Source organism: Candidozyma auris, chromosome 2, assembly GCF_003013715.1.
Source record: "Candidozyma auris chromosome 2, complete sequence".
NCBI lineage: Eukaryota > Fungi > Ascomycota > Pichiomycetes > Serinales > Metschnikowiaceae > Candidozyma > Candidozyma auris.
Window position 1 is genome coordinate 1,819,028 of NC_072813.1, and position 14,130 is coordinate 1,833,157.

Here is a 14,130-nt window from a genome sequence, read left to right on the forward strand (position 1 = left end):
TATTACCGTCCAACTTCCGTGAACAAAGATGTTCAACACTTCCACATCCAACACATGGACATAATCATCACAAAACCTAAGTCATCCGTTTGTTGTCCACATTCCTACACCATCACCACCTGACAAGTCTATCCACTACGCTGCTTGGGCTACTTGGCCGCCTCGTTAATGAAATGGATCTTTTGTCTTATTGGTGGAATTGGAGGAACTTTCTGTGGACCAAATGACATCAGCGCCTGGACATCGCGAGGAGAAGATAAGAGGAAGCAGAACGAGGCGGTGGCGAAAAAAAAATAGAAAGAAAAGAAATAGAAAGAAAAAGGAAAAAAAAAAAAAATAGAAAAAAAAAGGAGGAGCAAGATCTTCAAAACCTTCGGTGCAGAAGGGTCTCAGGCTTTTTTTCGCAGCCATTAGTGGGAGGGGAACCATGGATGAAAGTAGGCAGAGGTGAGGTGGAGAAGTGAAGCAGAAGGTGAGTGTGGTGAAAAGAGGGGTAGACCCAGAGATTGCAGTTGGAGGTGGAGGTGGAGTTGGAGTTGGAAATGGAGTGGGATTTGGTGAAAAACTATGTGAGAGAATTGGGAGTCGGTAATGGTGCCCGCGCGGCCCCCACTGTGGCCCCACTCTGCCCCCCACACTTTTGCTTGCCCATATCTATGGACCCTGAGGTCTGGCCAGAGAACCCCAAAGCTCAGAAATGGACCCTGGCGTCTTTTGCCCACATGTTTAAGCCCCTTACGATCGAAAATCCCATTCTACGGCTGATTTGGTCCGGCCAGAATGTGGTGTTGGGGCATTTACGAACCCAGCGCTATCTCTGAAAAAGTACCACTGGCTCATCACCATTTCCATTCTCGTCTTTGATATGGTTCTGGTTAACAATAGTGTTTCATTTCTTTATTTGTTCATCTAAATATATATCTCATTTTTTTTTTTAAAATTTGTTCAATCCATATATTTTATTACATTATTATCACTTGTACTGGTTGACGTTGTTCGACATTCATCAGCTGGGCCGGTAAATCGGGTCCAGGTTTGCCATGGCAATAATCCCATGAAACTCAATTCCAGGGCGCCGTTCTTGGCGCCTGTCTTGAACCAGCTACCTGGAAAGAGCTTTATATAGTGACTTCAAGACTTGGCCAGAATGACTCAGGCAAACCTGTGAAGAAACAGGCATCTTGAAGCTTGTTTGGAAATTGGCGTTCTCTTCGATCTCTTCAATTCCTTCAGTGTCTGTTTCTGCAATCCTTAGTTGTGCCATTTGATTCGGTAAAAGCTTTCAGCATCAGGATTGATTCTACAATTTTTAGACCCGCTGTGTTTCTCCCACTTGGTTCTACAACCTGGACTCTCAAAAGTTCTCTACATCATTATCCACTTGACACTCTGGAATTTTTGTCTTGAAGCTTCTTGCGTGATATGTTTTCTCTGATTCCTCATTTTCTGCTTATTTTGCCTTTTTACTGTTCTTCATTCTTCATTACTCTTTTCGTTCGCCTCCTCTGCTTTCTTCGCTTCTTCCATCTTTTTTTTGTGCCTACTCGTTCACGAACCCAGGACGTTTCAGACTTACCGCTTTGTGTTTTCAACTCTCATTGCACAAATCACAATCAATCAAAATCAAAATCACAACCCATGAACAACAATTTGCAAGTTTCAAGTGCAGAATTCGTAAATTATCACTACTCACGCCAGTTTCAACAATATACTACAGAAAATGGAAAATATGGAGAAATTCAACATAGTTGATTTTTGGTGAGAATCTTCAGAGGTGAAGGGGGCGCCGATTTGGATCCACGCTGGGGCCACGCTGGGGGAATGTTGGCGGGGATTTGTTGTGGAGAATTATTTAGAATGATAAGGAAGGGGGATTTTTCTTGAAAAGGTAATTCTGTTGATGGCTGGGTGGGGGGCACATGGCCGTGGCGATGGCCACATAAGCGCATATCTGGATGGCCGAAAAAGAAACGGGAGGAGCGGAGGAGGGTTTATCCGTTTGCTGGGACAAATCCGGGATGACTAGTAAGATTTGACTAGTGAGAGGCGCATCATGCACGGCGGAAAAACCTACCCGCCGCGGGACCGAAGTTACCTTTATCTGCACGGCGCCTCGACCGATTTAGCCACAATGGCGCACGACATTGCTCCACGCATGTCGCACAGGACACCATGATTATATGCACACCTCACCATCCCCTTCGTCTATCTCGGGCAGCACCTCGGGCTAAATTTAGAACCCCTCCCGCAGCTCCGTGCTGTATCTCGAAAACCGCAATATTGATGCCGACGCGTTACGTTGCGTTGTTGACATGGCTATATTCCACGATATTGATTTCAAAGCACCATTGGTTGGCCCACCCGTAAGTACTGCGAGGCTTAGCATGCACGGTATTGTGATTTCCTTCGCTGCGTATATTATGTAAGCATTGTTTCGCCGACGGACAGAGGAGCGTCGTCGTCGTGCGGCGGCGTCCATGGGCCGCGTCCGCAACGTGCGTCGGGACACGCGCGATAAGGTCAGGTTCGGGGAGGAGGAAGGGCGGCACGTGACCCCTCACCACGTGACCGGATTATTCCGGCGTGTGTCACGTGAGCAGGTGTCACGATCCCCCTTCTCCCGGTGTTAGATGCGTCATGTCATGCGGCCGCCTCTGTTTGCCACCATGCATGACGCAGCCGTATGCACAGTATGCACGCGCCGCACGTCCCCCCAAAAAGAACCACACACACACAAAAAAAAAAAAAAAAAAACCAGAATCTCTTACCCATTCCTGTCTTTTATGCCTATCCCGTGGCCTAAAAACATATATAGAACCCCAATGGTCCTCCTGGCCAAAGTTGCTTTTTCATCGCTTGAAACGGTACCTCCAACCCCGTACCCGTACCTTCTTTTGTCGTGAACTTCCCCATCAAAACGTCAAGCCTGCCGTCCCCACGCTCCCCGTGGATGGCCCGCTGAAGAGATTCGAACGAAAAGTACGTGATTTTCCAGAGAAATTCGTCGCCTGGCGAAGCAGTCACCAGAGAAGTCAAAACCTCGTGCATATTTTTGACTCTGATTTCCGAAACTTGACAGAGTCAAGTTGAGTTGAAGCAAAGAGTGGAAAATGTGAAAAAGTCAGCTTGAGTTGACAAAAGACGAGAAATCGAGACTTGAAGAGAGAGGCAGAAGGCAGAGAAGTCAGGAAGTTGACTCTGATTCGTCAAAGGTACAGAATCTGAGGATGATTCTTTGTCAGTTGAGAAGTCAGAGATCAGCTGATTCTGGGTCAATGGAGGAGTTGTAAACGAGACTTACAGTTTCTCCGAGACCAGCAGTTGAAAATGAGGCGCTAGAGCCAGCAAAAGATTGAAGTCAAAAGATTCATGAAGTCAGCATTTTTGGTGAAAAATCCAGATAGACGCTACAGTTTTATCTGGACGAAGCCGATCTGGCGAGGATTCTGAAGGTTCTGGAGTTGCTGAGAAAGTCATGAATTTGGCGGTCAATGGAGAATCGAGATCTCTGAATGAATTTCGGTTCTGACGACGATTTTTGAATGCCTTTGCAAACTCTGAACGAGATGTTGCTTGTTCTGGAGCTTTGGCGGCATACTTTGAAGACATCGTTCCTCAATTTCCATTGGTGCCTTTTTCAGCAGTGGATTGACATGGTCCTGTTGAGTCAAATGACTCAATTGGTCCATTGAAGCCACAGCGTGACGTGAATTTCAGATTCCGGCTTCAGAAGACCGTCACAATTTGACTTTGAAATGTGGATTTGCTTCAACAGCAGATTCGACCTTGAGTTGAATTTCTGACGCTGAACCTGCTGAGGTTGACTGAATCTGCTGATTTTGGCTGAATCTGGAAATTGACTCAATTGACCAATCTGCTTCAACTGCTTTCTGAACGCTTCAGCTGATTTCTGACAACCATTGATTTCTGATTTCCTCCGCCTCAACTGACTAGCTCAGTCAAGCTCGTAGCCTCGCTTGACTTCGTTGACTTCGTTTAAATCCCCATACTAACCCCAGATGAGCTGGAACTGGCCCTACAAAAATCAACCCAACAACTCCCTCCATCCGAATCTGCTCCCCACAAACCCCAATTTATCCTCCCAGCTGCTAAATTCCCTGCAAGATCCCCTCTACACCTATGGCGTTCCTTCAAAGTTCCCCAGACCGTCTTTTGACGACTCTCGTCCTCCCAGCATCCCATGTACCTGCCCAACCCGCTAGCAAACCCCGAACCCCAGTCGACGCCCCCCCACCCTACAAAATATCCCCACGGCGAGATAATGCAGTATCCCGGGCCCAACTCCACTAATTCAGCGTTTGCCCCGGATTTTCTGGAAAACTGGGACTCGCTGGTCGACACCAGCAAGAAAGACGGCGTGGGCAAGCCGCGTCGAAGCTCCTCAGACGCCCTGTCGTCGCTGAAATCCGCTTCAGACACCCAATCCAAACCTCGCTCGGCTGGAGTGACCAAAAGATCCCGCATGGGCTGTTTGACGTGCCGACAGCGGAAGAAACGGTGCTGTGAAACACGTCCCAAGTGCTCGGAGTGCTCGAGGCTACGGTTGAACTGTGTTTGGCCGAAACCGGGCACCGAGCATAAGAACAAGAGCAAAGAGGTCAAGAGCCAGGAAAACACCATTGACCACGATGTTTACGGGAAGATCAAGGTTCTCCGGGGCATTGTCGAGTACCGAAGTCATTGAGAGGTTTTGGGACGTTGGGAGGTTTTGGGACGTTGTGGATTTCGATTTCACTACCTTTTAGATTACGTATTCATTTTTGGATACGTCCTGACGTTTTTAGACGTCCTTACGTTTTCAGACGTCTTGAAATTCGACTTTGGTCTAAAGACTTTGGTCTAAGACTCTTGTTTAGAGACGTTTTTGCATTCACAAAGTCCAAAAAGGAATTTGATATTTTCAGCTTCTTGGGACTTGGTATTTTGGAGCCTGGAGCCCTTCAGCACTCAGGAGTTAGAACTGCCTCTGGCACACGTAGATTGCCATCTTGTATAATAGGTTGTTTTGAATACATAGATTGATGTTCAGTCAGGGTAGAATTAGAAGTGAAGAAGTTGGAAGCTGTTGCAAAGAAGCAGTTGCAAAGAAGCAGTTGCAAAGAAGCAGTTGCAAAGAAACAGTTGCAAAGAAACAGTTGCAAAGAAACAGTTGCAAAGAAACAGTTGCAAAGCTAATCCCACACAGAGGCCTATCCAAGATTAGTATATCTGCAGAGATCAAAAGATACAAAGGAGGAATCGTTGATTTAAAAATTGAATGCTGGAGAAGTGGTCAGTGAAAATCGGTGACCTAGGAAATCGAAAAAAAAAAAAGGCAAAAATCGGTGAAGGACGAAACCACACAACCTTGGACACCTTGGAAACCTCCACGCCAGTTGCTCCAAGCAAGGTTTGCTGGAAACAGTGGCACTTTTCCGAGATTCTGCCGCTGGGAGAGATTCTCTTTGAAAAGGCCCATGTATTGTGGATTATTCATGAAGGTGCCCAGACAAAAGCAAAATACAACTTTCTCAACAAGCCAGAAGCCAGGCTCTGGCAAGCCGGAAGCCATGCTCTGGCTTCAGCAGTTTCTGGCTCCACTTAGCCCCTTGCACGTTTCAGGGTTGCCCACAAACGCAAGGCGTCACCTTCCAGCAAACATGTAAGGTTGCTTAAAGGAATCCCGGAGGAGGAGGGAGAGAGAGAAAACAAGAAGAAACCTAGAGAAAATTGGAGAAAAAGACAGTATTATTTATTTAATTTTTTTTTCTTTTTTATTTTCTTATTATAATTTTATTTTCATTATTATGATTTTATTTATCCATTTCTTCCTCTTCTTCTTCCTCTTCCTCTTCCTCCTCTTCTTCTTCTCTCGTCAAATTCTTGGGCGGCTATCTAAACACGTCGTCAGCGTTTGCGTTGGCGAACACACCCAGCGGTTTAAGCGACGGGACCTTGCAAGCCCTCGGCTGGCTGTCGGTTGCGTTTAGCCGCTGGACGTAGTGCTTTTCCAGAGTTTAGGCTGCTGCAACAAATCTGACCACCTTTGCTGGCACACTTTGCAGAATTGCACAACAAAAGGAGGCAGAAAAACAAAAACGTTGCGTGGGGGAAAAACGGAAACAGCTTGCTCTGTGTTGTTTGGCTGGAATTTTCTGGAGTTGCTAGCTTTGCTAGCTTTGCTAGCTTTGTTGCAAATTGCTGCAAATTGCTAAGGTTCAAGCTGTGATGTCATTGTGGCCATTAAACTTTCCTTAACCTTCGCCTGGGCGGTTTAGTGGAAAAAAATCGACGGCTATGCGTGCATTTGGTCTTGCAATGGCAGTATGTTTTGCCAGGAAAGTGGCACTTTTGCGTTTGCAGCTTGCTTTGTGGAGAAAATCGTGCTCTTGTGGATTTTGGGCAGAATCGGTGGGAATTGGAGCCGAACACAATCAGCAACTGGGGAATCCTGGAATTCCTGGAGTTCCTGGAGTTCCTGGAGGCCTTTAGCCGCTAGAAGGAACACTCTTTTAGGAATTCAGGCGGGCATACACCGTTCAGGCAATTTTCAAGCGCTTTTCATGTTCAAGCGGATCCAAGAAGTATCGAGCTTTCCAGGAACCTTTGGAGCTTCCTGGCATTCTTCCTAAAATAGAATTTTTCCAACACCCTCCAGTGCTTTTGTGAATTCCCACTTTTACTCTCACACTTCACGCTATGTTCTTGCTTCATGTACTTCGCTAGTTAGCACTTCCCCACGCTGAAATAGCCTTTCTGAAGGTGATCTGAGAGTTCTCAGTATTCTAACCAAAATAACTAGCACAAACTCTTATTCAAGCGTTATTGCTGTCGGAAGCTTTTGAGGATCTCCGGACAATGGACGATTTTCGTCAACAATGCGATTCAGTCACTTGAACAAAGGCGCTTTTTGCTTGCCCAATGGGAATCGAAGCCTTTTGAAGCAAAGAGATGCAATTTGGATGTTTGAAGCTGTTTTGTGACTGAAAGTTGCGAGAAGTTGGAAGTCGGTAGAAAATCTGGGAAGATAAGGGTAGACTTCAATCGAAAAAGCGTGGAAAGTACCTTATTGTGCATTTGATTTAGGTTATTGGGTCACCATGTTTTCAAATAATGTGGCTCTTGTGTTGCAGAAGCTTGTTATTGAAAAGATGCCAATTCAAAGTTTGAAAAATGGTGTCAGAAAAGGGACCACAAAAATCAAGAAAAAGAAAAAAAAATAAAGATCAAAAAATCACTTTCACCTAAATTTACTTCTTCAGTATCCAGAGTGAAAAGACAACTTTTGATGCAACACGAAGAACCAAGAATCGTTCCAATTTAAAGGCACTAGGCATTGATTTTTGTAGATCACACCTGGGCGAACTTTTTGCACCCAAGAAACCCGCCTCGAAATTTTACCAGAATCAAGCTCAATATAATGAGTTTCAACTCTTTCAGGCTCATTTAAAGCGAGGTCCGCTTGTTATAGCATTGTGTACTTCTTGAATGAGTTTAGTACATACAACGTCCAAAAGAAGGTATTTTTTTGGTTCAATTGTATACAGAAATATTCTTGCCGATGCATTCTTTCTAATCAAAGATCTATAGAAGAGAACCTTAAGTTGATTCATGAAGAAGCTGAAAACTGCTTTAAGACCTTTCCTTGAAATGCTTACGTAAGCAGCTGAGACATGGAGACTCAAACGCACAAAACAGCCCACATAAGTAGCCAAAAAGTACCCCGTCCAACTCCAAATTACACGGAGATCTAAGAAATCACAGAAATCACCCAAAATATTGGCGATGGGGTGAAATGAAGGAGGGCACTTTGCCCTGGGGTAGCCTGGTGTACGGGTGTTTAATCCTTCCAATAGCTCACTTCACTTCTCCCTGAATTGTCTTACAATACACTCACCGACCCAGCTCGATCAAGGCGACCGCTTGCAACCTCTTTAGCCTCACCAGTTCACCCTGACTTAGGTGAAAAATAGAAATACGGTATCCGCACGACCATTTTCGAACCACCCACCTACCCAACACCCGTGCACCATCAACACTTGTTCCCACCGCATTCACCATTATCCAATTCCACTTAACCCAAAACCCCCACAAATTCCAAGCCCAGATCCATGTCTTCTGAGCAAATAACCTTGCGAGAGCGGCAAATATGTATGTATAATCAAGTGCAATGCTCTAAAAAGTTCATATTCTTCCCGATTCGTCCTCAATTCCGAAGCATCTCAAATCAACCCAAAATTCAACCAAATTCATTCAGTTTACTAACATTTTAAGCTGCTCTTGAGCGGATGCTCCATTTGAACAAAGACGGCGCTGCTGACTTGACGTTGGCATCTAAACTGGAAGAAATTGTGTGGAAAGTGCTCGTTATGGACAAAAAATCCCAGGCGGTGATATCGTCAGTTTTACGTGTCAATGACCTTTTACGATGTGGAATCACGGTCCACGCGTTGATTTCCGCCAACAGATCGCCGTTGCCGGACGTTCCCGCTATCTATTTTGTAGAGCCATCGGTGGAAAATGTGACACAAATCATCCACGATTTGCAGAATGACGTCTACGACTCCTTTTATGTAAATTTCACATCCACCATCAACAGAGAGCTTTTGGAAGAGTTTGCAAAGAAAGTGTCGCTCTGTGGGAAGGGAGCCAAGATCAAGCAGGTGTACGATCAGTTTGTCAACTTCATTGTCACCGAGCCAAACTTGTTTCTGCTTGACGTGCCCAAAACATTCACCAAATTCAATTCGCCTACAACTTCCGAGGACGCGATACATAAGCTTGCTGACGTCATTGCTGACGGTTTGCTTGCCACGCTTGTGACGATGGGGTGCGTTCCAATCATCAGGTGCCCGAAGAACGGGCCTGCCGAGCTCGTAGCCACTCAATTGGACATGAAATTGCGAGATTACAATACAAATTCGAGAGGAACGGCGTCGTCATTACAACAGCGGCCGGTTTTGATTCTCTTGGACAGAAATATCGATTTGGCCACGATGTTCTCTCACTCGTGGATCTACCAGTGTATGGTCAGTGACGTTTTTGATTTACGCAGAAACACAATCAAATTGGTGAAGTATGACGACAACGGCCTGTCGCATGTCAAAAGCTACGATGTGGATCCCAAAGATTTTTTCTGGAACAAAAACTCCCAGTTACCTTTCCCTGATGTGGTTGAAAACGCCGATTTCGAGTTGAACTTGTACAAGAAAGATGCACAAGATTTGACCAACAGAACAGGCATCTCCAGCATCAACGACATCAACCCGGACGCTAACACTGACACCTCGTTGATTCAGCAGGCTGTAGAGGCGTTGCCAGAGCTCACGGCAAGAAAGACAACCTTGGACATGCACATGGACGTGCTTGGATCGCTTTTGAAGGAGTTGGAGGCGAAGACTCTCGACAAATTCTTCGAGATCGAACAAAGTTTCTCAGACCCCAAAGTTCAAAGCGAGTTTCTTGAACTTTTGAGGTCAGACTCAAAGAGAGACAACTCTTTGGATAAACTTCGGACGTTTTTGATCTTGAGCATCTTGGCCGATCTCCCTGAGTCGTACTCGCAACAGTGTGAGCGCACGTTGACAGAGAAGTACCCAGATCTCGACATGGGCGCATTGAAATACATTCGTAAGTTCAAGCAAATGACCAAACTTTCACAAAATGCGTCTTTAAACGAACAATCGAGCTTGAAACACAATTTGGGCGAGACAAACAACTCGGCTTTGTTCAACGGTCTCTCGCTGAAGTTGTACGGGTTTACCGAGGGCAAGCTCTCAGGAGGAATTTCGTCGCTTGCCAGCGGTCTCAAAAAGCTCTTGCCGGAGAAAAAGAATTTGCCAATCACCAACATCGCCGAGGCAATCATGGATCCGGCTAACGCATCTAACAACTCCATGCACATCACTGATGACTACCTATACCTTGATCCTAAGTCACGAGGGGGCCATTCGAAGCCTCCAAAGAGACAGAGCTACGAAGAAGGCATTGTGTTTGTGGTTGGCGGTGGCAACTACCTAGAGTATCAAAACTTGCTGGAATGGGCAAATGTTCCTAATAGAACGAAGAAAAACATCATTTACGGGTCCACCGACATCGTCACGGCGAGAGATTTTATTAACGAAGCACTGGAGCTTGGAAGATTGGAGTGATGTGATGAAACTTTTTGGAATACAGATTGTTCACGAAACCGTGTATTTTGTACATAGTGGAGGTTTGGCTGACCATTGGCCGAATAGCCGCAACAAATCGACAACCAAGAGGCCAGCAGCAAATGAGGGTCAACGTTTAAGGAATGTTGGGCTCTAGTTCATGGTGAGTCTATGGTGAAAGCTTGGCTTGACTTTGAGGCTCGCATACGTGGAGTCACCTCCCGAAGTCATTGAGTAACCATCGGTAAATAATTTTCTATCAACATCGGCAGTTGAGGCACTGGCAACGGTATTCATTGCCGTAACCCATTTTGTAGACGAATGAAACACTCAGCATAGAAGTAGTTTCTTTGAACTTGGTGGGTGATGGTGAATTTCTGAATCACTTCAAAATCACACAACGTTTCAGTTAGAGAAATCCTTTGGAACCTTGCAAAACAGCCATCGACCTTCTGCCATCCAAAAACAACGTCTCGCACTCCTCCACATCATCAACGATGATCTCACTTCTGTTAGCTGTTTTGGCCAAAATCCCCGCTGGCGCCAACAACTGCAAAGCATACCTCAACGAGCTCGAAACACCGTGCTGTGACAACTTTTCCAACGCCTCAGGCGCAAGCACAAGCCCCTCGAGCTGTGCTCTTTTCGAAATAATCGTCTTGATCTCCTCCTGGTTGTAAGGAAGCGTCTTGACTATCAACAAACGATCAATCAAGTCTGGAGGACACCCGTGGGGGTACTTGACGTCATCGCCGGTGCCTCTTATGGTGGTCATGCCACGGTTGGAAGCCAAAATCACCACCGGCGCAATGGAACTCTCCAAGGCTCTGTTCAAGTAGGTGAAAATCTCAATATCCAACATGTTGACCTCGTCGATGAACAACACACCAGGAATCAACTCGGCCACGCCTTGGTCAATGTACTTCTGCACGACCTTGTTGACTTCGCTCCTCAACTTATCGGTGATTTCCGTCTTTTTAGGCTTCAACAACTGGCCCATCATCGACAACACGTCCTGGCCTCCCTGGGGACGCGCGTTGGCCACATCCAAGTCGTGGAGAGTCACGTCCTGAACGATTTCTTTCTTTTTGTGCACTTCACCCTTGGGCAAGGGAACGTACTCCTCTGCTTCCAAGTCGAATTCGGTAGCATACGCGTCTGAACGGCCCACACGCTTGACGGCGCCCGTGTTGGCCTCGACGTAGATGACGTCACCCACAACAACGCGTTCTTTCTGGATGCTTTCGTAGATGGCTGGGTCCAAACGGAGGTTTTTCGTTCCCTTGGCTGTCTTCAAGCCCACAATCACGTGACTGATGGTCTTGCCATATCCCCCCAAGGGGTTTTCCGCCTCCTCCGGCGTCAATTCCGTCACTTCGCCCTCGTACACCTCCTTGGTCTCCTTGATTCTCAACCCAATAGCTTTTCTGAAGTTTTCCATCAACGCAGCCGTCTTTTTCACCTCGGCACTATAGAGTTCCGACCCGACAATCGGACAAAACGGCACCTTGGGCCCCAATTCTTGCGAAACCGCCAACGCAAGCGCCGTTTTCCCCAGCCCGGGAGCTCCCGCAAGCAAAATCGCCTTGCCGCTCATTTTCTTCGTTTTGATTAAGTCAACAATCACTCCACACGCTTCTCTGGCCTCTTTTTGGCCCACAAACCCGCTGTCCACAGGTTTGGCCACCCCGTGCTCATCGAGCCCGAGCCCTTTAATGTGTGTGTGTGTGGCTGTGCGTGCCTGGCCCAGGGAGTACTCTTTGACGTCGTTGATTTGTACCATGTTTGAAGAGGTTTATTATGGGAGTTTACGATTTTTTTTAAGATGAGAATTCGGGGCGGAAACACCCGTACACCACCGTACACTCGAGCGAACTGGGGTTTGGGCGAAGTGTCCAAAGGGAGCTTTTGGAGGACATTTGAGCATAAACATGATTTTTATGGAGCTTCAAGGGGCGATGTGTGGATTCTGGGGACTGGAGGGGCTTTGTGGGTGGGGAGAATCGGTGGGTGGAAAACACCCGTACACCAGCTATCACTGACATTATTTTCCTGGTTTGCATTCGTGAGCAGAACGTTCACCCAAGAGGGGGTGTGCTCAGTAGTGGCATGAGACCATTGTTGGTGGGAGGAGCTAATTAGAGAGCCCCGAAAGGGTGGTCAACGTGGGGTTAGAAACGCTGTCACGTGATTCCGTTTCCCATGTTTCTTATACAAGATCGACCATCCCCCAAACCAGAATTTCTGCTCGTGAGACACTGAAGGATGTAGAAGTAAGCAATGGAATCTGGTATGACCTTGACTTGTTGAGATGGAACTCCATGTGTCTCAAATGACTTTGGTGTATGCGTATATGCAGGAAACCGATACCTATCAACCCCCCAATTTCCATATCTGTTTAAAATATCGAATTTCTGGATTTTCTGAATTCTGATTTCTAAAAAGAGCTTTCCTGTCTTGTTAGGCATTTAGAAATGTATAATCCGAAAGCATCCGGTGAGCTCACAAAATGCGAAAAAATAACTTTAAACTCCTAATGCATCCAAGGAGCTCAAATTTGAATGGAATTTCCACAAAATGGTGAATATTCCGAAATCCCAATGTTCTCACAAGCTTACAATTGCCAGCCCCGAGAACCTCAAAAGGCCTTTGCTGTTCTACGTTCAAAAAGAGTTCCTTTTGGAAAATTTCAAAATTACACCAAATGAGCACTTAAAAAACCATTGGAGGACCCTAAATTCTATCCTGGAATTGAAATCCTGGTTATAATTGCGTTTTAAATCTTATTGGGAGCGTCAAATTCTTGAGTGAGAGCAAAATCAAAAAAGCAAGGCAGAAAAATAGGGCAACATTTATGGATTTCTTTGACCAAGCTGTGGCGTCGGATTTATACCGAAAAATTGGCAATTTCAGTGATTCAAATTGCAATTGAACGCTCCAGATAAGAATAAAATCCAGTTTTTCTCGAATGGGAACTCACACATGAGAAGAACAATTTATACAGCGACCATCCATGAACGTGATTGGCTGCTGAAGCAGTGAAGATGAAGAGAACGATGAAACAGTGCACTCAGTAGCAAAAGAAGGCCATTTTTCGGTCATTTTGAGCAGATTGCTTGGTTTGAAAGGAACTTGGCTGGAATCTACTAGTCGTTTGGGTTTCCTTTCTCACAAAAAAACGAAAAAATGAGAAGACTTTTCCGCCACAGGTCACCCAAGCCATCAAAGTCTCTCAAGTCACTTTCATCATTGGGCTGAACTTGCTACAAGTCTTGCTTAAGCTTCTTTCTGGCGTTGTTTGGCTGCAAATACGCCAATGTGCACAGAAAAACACTATCGAGCGGTGAAATCAAAAACCAAAGACATGGATGGTATCCTTGGAGTACTGTTATGAATATCGGGTCAAAATCACTGGAAATTATGATGAATTGTGGGAATTGATGGGACCCTTTTTGACTGGGGTAAGCTGGTGTACGGGTGTTTTGCCTGCAACTACCCCAGACTTCCCTTTGAACAAGCAATTTCCATGAAAATCACCTCAAATGCAAAGCTGGTTGAAAAATTTCCCAAAGCAAAACGTCTCCTGACGCTTTTTCTTTCAAAAAGCCCTTTTTCGGGCTCTCCAGGCCATCACATCGTGCAATTCCACAAAATTCCCACATCACCCACAAAAGCATCCGTTTGACATCCCCCCAACGTCCCAAAACCTCGCCAGGGCCCTCAATTGAACAGTTTTAGTCCACTACAAAAACGTCTGAGCCCCACAAAACCGCTTACGCCCGTGCAGTTTGCTCCACCGGCTCGAAGCCCCTTACAAAAATACCATTTTCGGCAGCAGACCCCTTGAAAGCAGAAGTTATGAGAATCTCGCAACCCAGAGGAGAAAAGAAGGCACACGGGAGCGTTTTAGTGCTCGAAACCGGTCAGGAGATGGATTTTAAGATGGAATTCGAGGGAAATTTCGAGCAGTTTATCGGAT

At 45.9% G+C, this 14,130-nt stretch overlaps 3 protein-coding genes across 3 annotated transcripts; 2 read left to right on the plus strand and 1 right to left on the minus strand. All coding sequences in view use genetic code 12, as the record gives it.

The window, feature by feature from the left end:
- Positions 1–4,201: 4,201 nt before the first annotated feature.
- On the plus strand, positions 4,202–4,705 carry CZF1 (DNA-binding transcriptional regulator UME6; the record flags this gene model as incomplete). The annotated part of the gene is made up of 1 exon (XM_029035818.2): positions 4,202–4,705. The coding sequence occupies one exon, from the start codon at positions 4,202–4,204 to the stop codon at positions 4,703–4,705; it is 504 nt and encodes a 167-aa protein (XP_028891060.2).
- A 3,406-nt stretch (positions 4,706–8,111) lies between these two features.
- Positions 8,112–10,151, plus strand: CJI96_0002304 (syntaxin-binding protein; the record flags this gene model as incomplete). Its single annotated transcript, XM_029035819.2, has 2 exons — positions 8,112–8,151; positions 8,275–10,151. 2 exons carry the CDS (start codon positions 8,112–8,114, stop codon positions 10,149–10,151), a joined length of 1,917 nt encoding a protein of 638 aa, XP_028891061.2.
- A 409-nt stretch (positions 10,152–10,560) lies between these two features.
- Positions 10,561–11,934, minus strand: CJI96_0002305 (RuvB family ATP-dependent DNA helicase pontin; the record flags this gene model as incomplete). Its single annotated transcript, XM_029035820.2, has 1 exon — positions 10,561–11,934. One exon carries the CDS (start codon positions 11,932–11,934, stop codon positions 10,561–10,563), a length of 1,374 nt encoding a protein of 457 aa, XP_028891062.1.
- Between the last annotated feature and the right edge of the window lie 2,196 nt (positions 11,935–14,130).